Genomic DNA, 14,530 nt, shown 5'->3' on the forward strand with positions numbered 1-14,530 from the left:
TTAGAAGCTTTTTGTATGACCCGTGGCTCCGGGGTTGTACACCTAATGGGTTTTTTTTTCTCACTTTTTCTGCTTAGTAGGTTGTTTTTGTTATTACAAATTTTTTTCAATCTTTAAGATAATGTCTTTTTTGAGACATTTTAAGTGTTGCTACTTCAATGTACTCATGTTATTTCTTTTGTATAATATAACAACAAAAAGATTTGAAAAAAAAAGAAAGAAAACACAGTACATATCAAAAGGCACGCGCGGGAGGGAGTATGTTAAATAAATAGAGGCCTGGAGTAGAAAATTAAGGTAGTCATAGACCAGTTCAGCACACAAACAGGCCATTTGACCCACAATGTTGTGTCAAACCTGCTAAAAAGCAAATCAAAATCATTCAAATGCTAATCTCTCCTACCTCCACCATGTCCATATCCCTACATCCATGTGCCTATCATAAAAGCCTCTAATGTATTTGCATCTACCACCATACCAGGCAGCACATTTCAGACAATGTTCCCTCTAATTTGTAATGATCAGTGTGTGCAAAAATCTTGTGCTGTGCAATTTTTTGCCAAGTGACAACAACATGTTGCTCCGCTATTTAAGAAGGGTTGGAGGCAGCAGAAAGGAAACTATAGACCTGTTAGCATGATATCAGTGGTTGGGAAGTTGTTGGAATCGATTGTCAGGTATGAGATTACGGAGTACCTGGAGGCACATGACAAGATAGGCCAAAGCCAGCATGGTTTCCTGAAAGGAAAATCCTGCCTGATTAATCTACTGCAGTTTTTTGTGGAAATTACAAGCAGGATAGACAAAGGAGATATAGTAGATGTGGTGTACTTGGATTTTCAGAAGACCTTTGACAAGGTGCTACACATGAGGCTGCTTAGCAAGATAAGAGCCCATGGAATTACAGGGAAGTTACTAGCATAGGTGGAGCATTGGCTGATCGGCCAATGTAGGAAGAAAGGGATTCTATTCTGGCTGGCTGCCAGTTACCAGTGGAGTTCCACAGGGGTCGGTGTTGGGACTGCTGCTTTTTACAATGTATGTCAATGATTTGGACTATTGGATTAGTGGATTTGTGGCTAAATTTGCCGATGATACAAAGATAGGTGGAGGAATGGGTAGTGGTGAGGAAACAGAGAGCCTGCAGAGAGATTTAGATAGTTCAGGGGAATGGTCAAAGAAGTGGCAAATTAAATACAATGTTGGAAAGTGTATGGTCATGCACTTTGGTGGAAGAAATAAACGGGCAGACTATTATTTAGATGGGGAGAGAATTCAAAATGCAGAAATGCAAAGGGACTTCAGACTCCTTGTACAGGATACCCTAAAGGTTAACCTCCTGTTTAAGTCAGTGGTGAAGAAGGCGAATGCAGTGTTGGCATTCATTTCTGGAGGTATAGAATACAAGAGCAAGGGCAGGGATGTGATGTTGAAGCTCTATAAGGTACTCGTGAGACCACATTTGGAGCATTGTGTGCAGTTTCGGGCTCCTTATTTTAGAAAGGATATACTGACTTTGGAGAGGATTCAGAGAAGATTCACGAGAATGATTCCAGGAATGAAAGGGTTACCGTATGAGGAATATCTAGCAGCTCTTGGGCTGTATTCCCTGGAGTTCAGGAGAATGAGAGGGGATCTGATGGAAACATTTCGAATGTTCAAAAGCCTGAACAGATTAGAGATGGTAAAGTTATTTCCCATGGTAGGGGAATCTAAGACAAAGGGCACGGCTTCTGGATTGAAGGACGTCCACTTAGAACAGAGCTGCAGAGAAATTACTTTAGTCAGAATGTGGTAAATCTGTAGAATTTGTTGTGATGAGCGGCTGTGGAGGCCAAGTCATTGAGTGCATTTAAGGCAGAGATGGATAGGTTCTTGATTAGCCAGGGCATCAAAGGGTATGGGGAGAAGGCAGGGGAGTGGGGATGACTGGAAGAATTGGATCAGCCCATGATTGAATGGCGGAGAAGACTCGATGGGCAAAATGGCCTACTTCTGCTCCTATATCTTATAGTCTTATGGTCTTATGTGCACAGAAAATAATTACTTCAATAAAAACAGTGAAAATAAGCCAGTTCTAAAATCTGCAGACAAACCCTCGCAAACTCCACGTTGTCAACGTCATCTGCATCAGGGACCAGAAAAGGAAATGTGATTGCGTACGGTCATAAAATATACTTAATGTAACAAGAGGGTAGAGGGTGACAACCTTTTGTGCGCAGTTCAAATTCCTTTGTGTGCTACTTGCAAAAGATGTGCACACGCACACCTTAGGGGGAACATCGATTCCAGTTACCCACCACTACCTGAGTGAAAAAGCTACCCCTCACGTCCCCCTTGAACCTACTCCCTCTCACCTTCAATGCATGCCCTTTGACATTAGAGATTTCAACCTTGGGAAACAGATACTCTCTATCCACTCTATCTGTGCCTCCCATAATCTTATAAACCTCTATCAGATCTCCATTCAGCCTCCAGCACTCTAGAGAAAACCTTCATGAAACACGGGTACAGCCATAGCTGGAGCACTGAAACACACTTTAAGAAGGATGTGAGGGCTTTAGAAATGGTGTAGGGGAGATTTCCCAAAAAGATTCTAGGGTTACTATAGTACCGTAGAGTGATAGAGAGCCAGCCTCTTTGGCTCTGCCAGTCCATTCCGATCCCACATTCTCCATCAAATGCCCTGCATTCAACCCATATCACTCCATGAACCTATCCACGTGCTTCTTGAATGCTGCTGTTGGACAACCCTCAGCCACTTCTGGCAGCTCATTTCATGTGGCCGAAGCCTGGAAACTGGAGGACTGTGTATGTGGGTGGGTGGGATGGAGGAATGTTAGTCCTGACAAAGGGTCTCGGCCTGAAACATCGACTGCACCTCTTCCTACAGATGCTGCTTGGCCTGCTGCGTTCACCAGCAACTTTGATGTGTGTTGGAGGAAGGGGGATGGCTTTGTTGCTTGTCATGTTCTGTGTTGTTCTGCCGTGCTATGTTGGTGCCAGAAGGCATGGCGACATCTGTAGGCTGCCCCCGGCAGATCCTGAGGTTGTGGTGGTTGTTAACACAGTATATCTCGATGTACATGTGAAAATTAAATCTGAATGATATATTCACCACCATATGAGTGAAAGAGTTTCCCTTCTGGTCCCCTCTCGCTCTAGACCTATGTCCCGCAGTTTTGGTCTTCCCTGCCTTGGGGGAAAAGACTGTTACCATCCACTTGATCACATACGTATGCCTTTCATGAAATCAATCCAAACAAATCAAATCAAGTTTAATGGTCATTCAACCATATATGGATACAGCTGAATGAGACAGCGTTCCCCTGGGCCCAAGGTGCAAAAACATACGCGTGCATTCAAAATAGCGAGAAAGAAAAGATAATAATGAGAGAAAACACACATAATTAAGTGGGTGGACTGCAGAAGTGGGATAGCCTTCCTTGGACAGGAAAAGTTGTAAGGAGCTCACAGAGGCATTGAAGGTCATGTCATATAGACCAGGGAACACAGAAGGAAGGGCCCCTAAATTAGAACTAACATAAGGAGTTGATGCAATAGGGCCTTTTAACAGACTCTTAGATAGGTACATGGAGGTTAGAAAAATGGAGGGCTATGCGCTAGGGAAATTCTAGGCAGTTTTGAGATTAGGTTACATGGTTGGGGCACATGGGCCAAAGGGCCTGTAATGTTCTGCAGATTTCTATGTTCTATGACTAGTTGGGATCTGCAGTGGGAGGTGGGGGTCAGATTCACTGGGGAGCTGGATGAGTTTTGAGAAGTGGCGGGGGCGGAGGGAGAGGAACACATGCCAAGAGGCTAGGAGTAAGGTTGGATCTTGTATAGAACAGGAGTCCTGGCGGACTAAGTGGCCTCCCTCCCTGCCGGTTCACAAGGCCTTTCCATTTCTCCCTGCGGTTGGGAGGTTGAAGTGTGATGCTTCAAGGGCAAAAACCCTGCAGCTTATCGGTCTCAGGGGAAGCTACTCCTATTTTATCCCTCTGTTTGAGGGGCAGACCCAAGGAGAGACACAGGCCCTTAGGACAAGAACTATTCATTGATTAGAGCGGGGGTCCCAACATTCTTTATGCCATGGAGGTTTACCATTAAATGAGGGATTCGTGGACCCCAGGGTGGGAACCCCTGGTTGAAACAAATCCTTCTCCTCTCTCTCCTACCAACACCTGGAATGGAACTAGAATTGGCTTATTGTTGTCAGCCGTACTGAGATACAGTGGGAAAACTGGTCTTGCACACTGCTCATGCAGATCAAATCATTGTAGCAGGCATTGCGGTGGAACAAGATAAAACGATAACAGACTCGAGAGAATCTGCAGAATGCTGGAGATCCAAAGCAACGCACACAACGTGCCGGAGGAACTCAGCAGGTCAGGCAGCATCCACGGAACAGAATAAACTGTCGATGTTTTGTGTGGAGACCTTTCTTCAGGACAATGCAGAATAAAGTGTAAGCGTAGAGAGTGCAGCGCAGGGAAACAATAAGATCAGAAGCAGGTAGATTGAGGTCAAGAGTCCACCTTATTGAATTAGGGAACTATTTAACAGTCTTATAACCTTGGGTAGAAGCGCTCCTGCTAGTACATGCTTTCAGGTTTTTGTTTCAGGATTTCTCGAACTTTCAGTAATTATCCCTCCCCCCCCTTCACCATTCCCATTCCTGTCTCCCTCTTTCACCTCATTGCCTTACCTGCCCATCACCTCCCTTTGGTGCTCCTCCTCCTTCCCTTTCTTCCATGGTCTTCTACCATCTCCCATCAGATCTCCCCCCCCCCCCGCCCAATTCCAGCCCTTTATCTCTTTCACCTATCAGCTACCCAGCTAGTTACCTCCCCGTCCCCGTCTCCCCTCTCCCGGTTTCACCTGTCACCTTCTACTTCTTCCTCTTACTGCACATCCTCTTTTCCAGTCCTGCTGAAGGGTCCCGGCCCGAAACATCGACTGCTTGTTTATTCTTTTCCACAGATGCTGCCTGACCCGCTGAGTTCCTCCAGCGTCGCGTGTGTGTTGCTAGGCGTTTGTATCCTCTGCCCGATGGGAGAGGGGAGAAGGGAGTCGAGTTATGTTGGTTGCCCTACAGAGGTAGCGAGAGGTATAGACAGCGGAGGCTGGTTACCACTGGGGCCAGTTCAGCTACTGTGGTATCATCTATCCCGCCCGAAACAGCAGCACTCTTGGTCACGGGGATTGACACTGTCCTCCCGCTCTCCAAAGAGCCGCCGCTTTGGGAGCTGCGCTACTGCGCAACCTGCCTGTTCGAGGTGCGGCAACAGACCTGTGAACGTCTCCATGCGTTTGAAAAGCGGGAGTAAGTTGGGGCGGGGGGGGGGGATCGCTTGGGAACTGGGGAGAAGAGACTCTCGACTCCTTCCAGCATTCCCCAACCGCCAGAAGGCGGAAGCTCGGGCGGGAGTGGGAAACATGGGCGAACGTATACTTGTAACAACTTCGGCTAATGTTTTGAACTTCACTTTTCGTTTCAGAGCTTCCAACCCAAATCGGATGACGCTGTTGGTCGCGGCGGAGGTAGCCATGGTTCCCAAAGCCCGTGAAGGACATCACAGAACCACCTCCCTCCGCTGAAGCACGCATACTCATCCTGGGCTGTTGAAGACGATGCTTGAACATGCTAAACCCCACGGAATCCCTTGACGGCGCACTGAGAGAAGAGAGAGACCAGCAGTGGCTGGGAGAAGAGGAACGACGCTCGCGGCGCACCAGCAGCCCGCGAACGGGGAGAAACCTGGACCATCAGTTGAATGGAGGAAGCTCCTCGCTGGGTGGGAACACCTCGGCGTCGCTGACCCAGTTGGTCCTGCACTCTTTCCTAACCAAAACTGAGGGCCCGGCGCTCAACAAGCCGGCCAGGGTGTTAGCTGGCGACGCCCAGAATTCAAAGGCAAAGAGTAAGTCCGCCAAGAAGTCCTCCACCGCTTCTATCGCCTTCGTTTTCCCCAAAGCCAAGAAAGCAACAATGAGGAAGGGAAAGCAGGCGGAGATCAAGGCAAAATCCAAGGACTTCTCCGAGGACGGCGCAGGGTCCGAAGGCCAGCCACAACTGACCGACGACTATTCCAAGTCCAGTTACGAGGACTTGGAGGCGGAGGCGGCGAGGATGCCTACCACGCTGCGGGGCGCGGCCGAGCCGTGCCTCTATCAGAAGAAGAAGCGCAAACGCTGTGGAGTCTGCCACCCTTGTAAGAGAAAGGACAACTGCGGGGAATGTAGTAACTGCAGGAACCGCAAGACGGGCCATCAGATCTGCAAGCAGAGAAAATGCGAGGAGCTGAAGAAGAAACCGGGGCTGATTACGGAGGTAAGACTGGACTGGCGGGAGCTTGACTTCAGGGAGCTTTGAAACATTTCAATACCTGTATTTCCTTTCCGCATCTTTTGCAGCAACAGTCCAAAATAATTAACACATTTTAAAGAAATGTTAAACGATCTGCAGCTTCACCACAATTTCTGTTAAACACTTTCCCAAAAGACGTTCTCAAGGGACGTGGATATCGGGGAGTTGACCATTGAATGAGATCATGACCTATCTTCAAACTCTACCACCACTACATTATTTTGCTATATTTTTCCATCAATTTACGCTCAGTGGCCACTTCACTCGGTACCTCCTGTACCTAATAAAGTGGCCAGTGACTGTATGTTCATGCTCTTCTACTGCTGCAGCTCATCCACTTCGAGGTTCGATGAGTTGTGCATTTAGAGATACTCTTCAACACACCACTGTCCTAACTTGTGGTCATTGGAGTTTCTGTTGCTTCCTGTCAGCTTGAACCAGTCTGACCATTCTCCTCTGACCTCCCTCATTAACAAAGTGTTTTCACCCACAGAACTGCCGCTCTCTGGATGTTTTTTTTTTGCACTATTCTCTGTAAACTCCAGAGACAATTGTGGGTGGAAGTTCTCAGGAGAGCAGCAGTTTGTGACTTACTCAAGCCACCCCATCTGGCACCAACAATCATTCCATGGTCAGAGTCACTTTGATCACATTTCTTCCCCATTCTGATGTTCTTCTGAACACAACTGAACCTCTTGACCATGCCTGCATGCTTCTATACATTGATTTGCTGCCACGTGATTGGCTGATTAGATATTTGCATTAACGAGCAGGTGCATAGGTGTACCTAATAGAGTGGCTGCAGTGTGGAACAGTAGCTCCACATCTAAAGTACCTGACTAGCTGGAAAGCACTTTAGTGCGTCATGTAAGGCGCTATATAAATGCAAGTTCTCTTTTTGCAAAACATTCGGAAGAAAGCCTTAGCAAATGGTACCTTCAACCTTTAGGAGTGAGACTTAAAGCCTCTCAGAGGTGGACAGGCAGTAACAGCAGAAGGACTCAATATTGGGAAGCCTTGTTAAAATGGTAGGAGTTGGAGAATTAGGTCCATGTATCTGGGGTAGAATGTAGCATATGCTCACAGCATGTAAAGACTTCCTAAATTTCTCTCTGGATGAGTGTTCCTTGGCAGAGGTAAAAAAAAATGAATTAAATGCATTGGTTATTTGTGTAAGAGGTTCATTCCCTTTTGATGAATTACACACTGAATGTGAAACTAGAACTAATAACACCATTTGAGCCTTGAAAATATCAAAGGTTTTCCCAGGAGAAAAGTTTATTATGGGTTAGTTAAATGTTTATTCACAAAGAATACTTAAGAATTTGCAAATATCTTGCTTTGTATTCTATATGGAAGACCTCAGCAATACTTGACATCATTTGGTTGATTGATTGGTTGGTCGATTGATTGATTGACTGATTGACGTACAGTACGGAATAGGCCCTTCCAGCCCTTTGAGCCATGCTGCCTGGTATCCCCCCAAACAACCCTAGCCTAATCACAGGATAATTTACTGTCATCAATTAACCTATCAACGGGCAAGTCTTTCGACTGTGGGAGGAAACGGAAGCGCCTGGAGGAAACCCATGCAGTCACAGAGGGAACGTGCAGACTTCTTACAGTCAGTAGTGGGAGTTGAACCTGGGTTGCTGGCACTGTGAAGTCTTGTGCTAACCACTGTGCTACCAAGCCACCCTTGTACTTGATGGAATGAGAAAAACTGCCTCAGGTTGTTGTATAATGACTCATTTGTGTCACAGTCCCCTCAGCTGTATGGGTCTTTTTGTAGGGAGTTACTGGACTAATATTCCAATAGGGGAATTAAATCAGAATCAGGTGTATATATGTTGTGAAATTTATTCTCTTGCAACAGCAGTACAGTGCCAGACATAAAAATTATTATGTTATGAAATAAATAAACTGCAAAGACAAGCAACGAATAGTGTTCATGGACTGTTCTGAAATCTGAGACCTTGGGGAGAGAGTTGCTCCTGAAAGTTAAGTAATTGAATAATTTTTCCTTTATTCAAATAATTAAATATATTGTTTTGCCTTTGACAAGGACAGGATCTCTTATATGGTAAGATAAATTCTTGACTTCACAAGCTGCCTCGTCATGGCCTTGAACCTTATTGTCTACCTGCTCTGTAACTGTAAAACTGTTACCTCAGTGGTCACATTATTAGAAACAGGAGGTACCTAATGAAGTGGCCTCTGCGTGTATGTTTGTAGTTTTCTGCTGCTGTCGCCCCTCCACTTCAAAGTTCAATGTGCGCATTCAGAAGTGTTCTTCTCCTGTTGTAACTTGTGGTTATTCAAGTCACTGTTGACATCCTGTCAGCTTGAACCAGTCTGGCCATTCTCCTCTGACCTCTCTCATTAACAAGGCGCTTGTGCCCACAGAGCTGTTGCTCACTGGATGTTCTTTTTGTTTCTCGCACCATTCTCGGTAAACTCTAGAGACGGTTGTGTGTGAGATCAGTAGCGTCTGAGATACTCAATCCACCCCATCTGGCACCAAACGATCATTCCGTGGTCAAAAGTCACTCCGATCACATTTCTTCCATGTTCTAATGTTTGGTCTGAACAATAATCAACAAGAAGTATCCAATTCAGATTCAGATTTATTTATCACATGTACATTGAAAAAGAGTGAAATGTGTCACATTCCTGAACAACCAGTACACCCAAGTCCCGCAAGTATCGCCGTACGTTTCAGCAGCAACATAGTTTGCTCACAATGCTTGGTAGAACGATGCATAACATACCAAGCAATAAAGCAATAAAGGTGAAAATGTCCCTTTCCTCCCTCCCACACACACACACACACACACACACACACACACACACACACACACACACACATACACACAGTCCTTTAACCCCAGGACAGGCTGTTTTCTTCAACTTCTAGCCTACAGCGGACTCGTGGATTCACAGGCAGTGGGCCGTGACTTCCCCAGTGGACTCACAGAGAGTCACAATCCCAGGCTCTGGCCGTTGGGTCTTGGCTTCTAGACTTCCAGTTGACCAGCAGACTTTGACCTGGACCTCCGATCGGCCTTCAGATCTTTGATCTTCAGTATCAACCCAGGGCTGACAGATGTCCAAACCGGAAGAGGATCCAAACTCCAAGCCTTGAATGCCAGACCCATTGATGATGGGACCCCGAAAACTAGGCTTCAAACTCTGATCTCACTGATGACATGACCCTGGATGTCCTCTTCCTCACCCTTGCCAATGGCTTTTGTGTGTGTGTGTGTGTGTGTGTGTGTGTGTGTGTGTGTGTGGAGCATAGGCTTACATTCCAATCTGCCCTCTAATTTCCCCCAAATCCATGTCCCTAAACTCTAACCTAACCTTCAACTCCCTTCTCTGTCCCCAAAATCATGCCTATGAACCTAAAAAAAAAAAATGCCTGTGCCATGACCTCAGGGGACTGCATCTCAGTCCTATCTTGGGAAAAAAGTCATCACACAAATTATGATAACATCTTGGCATGTAGCGACTCATTTGACTTTGTACAGCAGGATTGGTATCCGAAGTATGAGAAAGGCATAAAGTTTCATGAAGAAAGCATCAGTTTAGACTTCAGAGAATCCTGGGCACTGTGTACACCAGTCATTAAGGAGGACATCACAGATAATGTGACCAATATATGACAAGTTACAATCTCCTGATGTAGCATATAATTATTGCTGCTAATCCAATCACATCATTATATGAGTAACTGCTCTGCCTGTGATCTGGTGCCTTGACCCAAGTAATATCAGCCGTATTTTAATATTGTATTATTTTTACCATTAGTTTAAGAATTTAATGAATCTTCTCATATTTTTATGATAGAGGAGGTAGTTCAGCCCATCAAGTCTGTGCTAGCTTCCAGATCATTTCCACTCACCTCCTTATTTCCCTGTAACGTTTACCTGTCCATTAACTTCTCCCTTATTCTCTTAGCAACCGGCACATCTTTGGGAGAGAATATTCAATTCAAGTTTAATTGTCATTCACCCATACATGAATACAGCCAAACGAGACAGCATTACTCTGGAGCCAAGGTGCAAAACATAGTACCAATGGTCACACACAGCACAAAGCACACATGGCTCATACAAGACAGTAAATGCTTGTAAGGTATCAGTAAAATATGCCACCCCAAAAAAAATAGTCCAGACCCTGAGTCCATGAATGCCACTGAAATCTGTAAATGGCCACAATACAACTTGTCCTCTGCCAAGCAAATGCTGCGGGTGTGTTGCAAGACCAACTCCAGCCTGGACTCTGTGCCACACCGACCGCAGTGGAGTGCACCGGCTTCAATGCATCTCTCCTGGCGGCTGTAAGCAGGCAATCGCATGGCTTGAGGCCTGGTCCCCATTGTGATCGAGGCCACACAGCTCCCTCGCCGCCCTCCCCCACCGCTGTCCACCAGTCAATTAACGAATCGGCTTGCAGCATTCCACGTTCACATGTCCAAAAGGCTCTTGTGAGCGCAAGAAAAGTGACTAAGTCGGTCACTTGCTGTTGGACTGCATGCCTCCTTCATGCCCCGACTCCTCTGAAGCCTCTCTGACACAAGAGGCAGCACGGTCTGCCACCAAGTCCAGCTCCTTCGCTTTCTCCGCCAACGAGCAACTTGCTGATCGGGTAGGCCTGCAGTACTCTTAAGTTCTTGATGTCGAGCAGAATCACAGAATCGTGTGATCACAGAAACTACATTTTAAGTGGACAGCCGCACCCTTTGTTGACCCGGTAGAAGTCACTGTGATCGAATGCGTCACCATCCTACCAGCAGATACAGTACTGTACAAAAGTCTTGGGCAGGTGCAAAAAAATTCTGTAAAGCAAAGATGGTTTCAAATATAATGAAATAAAATGTTTCAAAATATAAAAAAACTGCTATAAAGGGCAATGAACAGTTAAAAACTAAATCAAATCAATATTCGGTGTGACCACCCTTTGCCTTTCAAGCTGCATCAATCCTCTTGGGTACACTGCAGTGCAGTTTTATAGGAAAATTGGCTGGTAGGTTGTTCCAAGCATCTTGGAGAACTTGCCACAGTTCTTCTGCAGATTTCAGCTGTCTTGCTTGCTTGTGTCCCTCCAGGTAATCCCAGACAGCCTTGATGATATTGAAATCATTTCTTCTGAAACCATATAAAACAGGAGTTCTCAATCTTTTTATACCATGGACCCCTACCATTAAACACAATTGGGAACCCCTGATGTAAAAAAATCTAGGATTTCGAAGACTTTTGCACAGTACTGCAGAACATAGAATATTACAGTACAGTACTGCCCCTCCAGCCCACAATGTTTTGCTGACCTTTTAACCTACTCCTAGATGAATCTAATCCTTCCCTCCCACATAGGCTTCCACTTTTCTATTGTGGGAGGTCACAACCAGTGTTGGCAGAATTTCAGATGATGACGAAAGGGCGTACAGGAGCGAGATAGACAAGTCAGTTGAGTGGTGTCACAGCAACAGCCCTGCACTCAGCTTCAGCAAGATCAAAGAGCTGATTGTGGATTTCAGAAAGGGTAGGATGAGGGATCCCAAACCAATCCTCATGGAGGGATCAGAAGTGTAGAGAGTGAACAATTTCAAGTTTCTGTGTGTCAGTATCTCTGCGGACTTAACCTGGATGCAACATACTGATGCAGCTATAATAAAGGTAAGGCAGCGTGTATATTTCATTAGAGGTTTGAGGAGATTTGGTTTGTCACCTGAAACAGTGGAAAACTTCCACAAATGTACCGTGGAGAGCATTCTGACTGGCTGCATCACCGTCTGAAATGGGGGGAGGCGACTACACAGGATCGAAGTAAGTTGCAGAAAGTTGTAAGATTAGTTGGATCCGTCATCGGCACTAGCCTCCGTAGTATCCAAATCATCTTAAAGGAGCGGCGGCTTAGGATGGCGACATCTACCATTAAGGACCCCCAGCACCCAGGACAGGCCCTCTTCTCATTGCTGCCATCGGGAAGGAGGTACAGAAGCCTGAAGACACACACTAAGCGATTCTTCCTCTCCGCTATCCGAGTTCTAAGTGGACATTGAACCCATGAACAGGACCTCACTACTTTTTTATTTCTGTTTTTTTGCACTACCTATTTAAACTTAACTGTTTAGTAGACATGCTGCATACAGTTACTGTAATTCAGTTTCTTCTCTATATTATCATGTATTCCATTGTACTGCTGTTGTAGTGTTAACAAATTTCACAACATATGCCAGAGAGAGTAAACCCGATTCTGACAACAGAGAATACGGACAGCATCCACCTGGTCACAGGGAGAACATGCAAGCTCCACACAGAGAGCACCAAAAGTCAGGATCAAACTTGTTCAGTGAATCTGTGAGACAGTAGAAGCCCCACTATATTACTGTGTCAACCAATCCTTCATAGTATTATCGGTAATTGGTTCATTGTTGTCAGGTGCACCGAGATACAACGAAAAGCTTTGTTTGTGTGCTGTCCCATCAGTTCATTCCATAAATAAATACAATGAGGTCGTACAGAAGGGCAAAAAAACGCAGAATGTGGAATATAGTGTTACAGTTACAGAGGAAGTGCAGTGTATTTAAGGTGTAGGCACTATTGAGGTAGTATGGAGGACGTAGAGTTGTCTTTATCATATGTGAGTTCTGTTTAAGAGTCTTATAACAGCAGGGTAGATGTTGTCTTTGAGCTTGGTGCTACATGTTCTCAAGATTTTGTAACTTTTGCCCGAGGGGGGGTGGAGAAGAGAAAATGACCAGGGTGGGTGGGGTCTTTGATTATGTTGGCTGCTCTCCTGAGGCAGTGGGAAGTGTAGACAGAGGGGAGGCTGGTTTTTTGTGATGGACTGGGCTGCATTCACAACTGCAGTCTTGGGAAGAGCAATCACCAGGCCAAGCTATAATTCAACTGGATAGCATGTTCCCGATGGTATAGCTATCCGGTGAGGGTCACTGGGAACATTGAAGTATTATGTGTTTTTTTTTGTTTATTTCAGATAAATTGTTGAAACTTTAAAACTTAACAACTGAAGCCAAGTTAAATTCTTTCTTTCAAAACTTAAAAATAAGTGAGTTTAACTCCTTCCCTTCAAACTCCGAGTTCAGTTGTATTTGAATAATTTTTAAGTGACGAATAACTGAATCTCAACACCTATTACCGCTTTCGATGCTGTTCAGGGCAGTGAGGTTGATATTCCAGTAGCCCAAAGCATTAAGTGTTAAGTCAGAACATTTCAGCCTGTCCATCAAATTCTATAAAATGATAAAAATTTTGCTTTAAAAATTGCAATGACAAGATCTGAAGAGCAGCAATTGAGTCAATGTAAAATGTATAAATGTACGGCCCAGTAGTGTGACTTTTTTGCAGTACAGGCGACCAGGGTTCAATTCCCACCGTTGCCGGTAAGGTGTTTGTATGCTGTCCCCGTGACCGCGTAAATTGTCTTGTGATTAGGCTCAGATTAAATCGGGTGTTGCTGGGCAGCGTGGCTCAAATGGCCAGGAAGCCCTATTCTGCGCTGCATCTCAATTTTTAAAAATCCAGTAAAACAGGGCGCATAGAAATTATGAACATTTTACTTCGGTTCAGCAAACGAATCACAGATATTAAATTTATTGGTGCTTCAGGTTTTGCATTCTGCAAGTATACAGCATATTTCAATCTTGTGCAACTTCTGAAATCTAATTGATGCCTTTTCCAGATAAAATATTCTCTCGATATTCATCAGCAGTTTGGAATATTTGGTCAATAAGAAAGATCTTAAATATGAAAGAGGAGGGTGTTGAATCAATGTTTCCTTCTTAGTCGGCCATGATGGGATGACGGAGCAGTCTCGGGGGCCAAAAGGCCTAATTTTGCTCCTGACTCTTATGGTTTCACTAGGATTTTGGCTGTGATTGGAAGTTGGAAAGGTTGGGTAATTAGATGTGGCTGAGGTGAGGAGAGATCTGAGGTTTGATTAATTTAAGAGTCGAGCCTAATTGAAAAGTTTGGGTACTGGCCATATTGAAGTGGCAGAACCTGATTCCAAGAGCAAAGGAAACACCAGACTGCAGCGATGTCTGGCGCTGTGGACTTCAGTTCTGAATACTGCTTGCTTGCTTTTATCATTTGACACAATTTGTTTTTATTTCTCTGACTCTGCACAATG

General features: G+C 45.1%; 1 protein-coding gene across 1 annotated transcript in view; it reads left to right on the forward strand.

The window, feature by feature from the left end:
- The window catches only part of LOC140201867 (methylcytosine dioxygenase TET3-like), a 330,696-nt gene that overhangs the window by 7,888 nt on the left and 308,278 nt on the right, over window positions 1–14,530 (forward strand). The window contains exon 2 of the mRNA XM_072266613.1: window positions 5,505–6,337. Within this exon, the coding sequence (XP_072122714.1) occupies window positions 5,648–6,337 (690 nt within the window). The 5' untranslated portion in view covers window positions 5,505–5,647. The remainder of the gene's footprint in view (window positions 1–5,504; window positions 6,338–14,530) is intronic.

The sequence above is a fragment of the Mobula birostris genome, chromosome 8 (assembly GCF_030028105.1).
Source record: "Mobula birostris isolate sMobBir1 chromosome 8, sMobBir1.hap1, whole genome shotgun sequence".
Lineage (NCBI taxonomy): Eukaryota > Metazoa > Chordata > Chondrichthyes > Myliobatiformes > Myliobatidae > Mobula > Mobula birostris.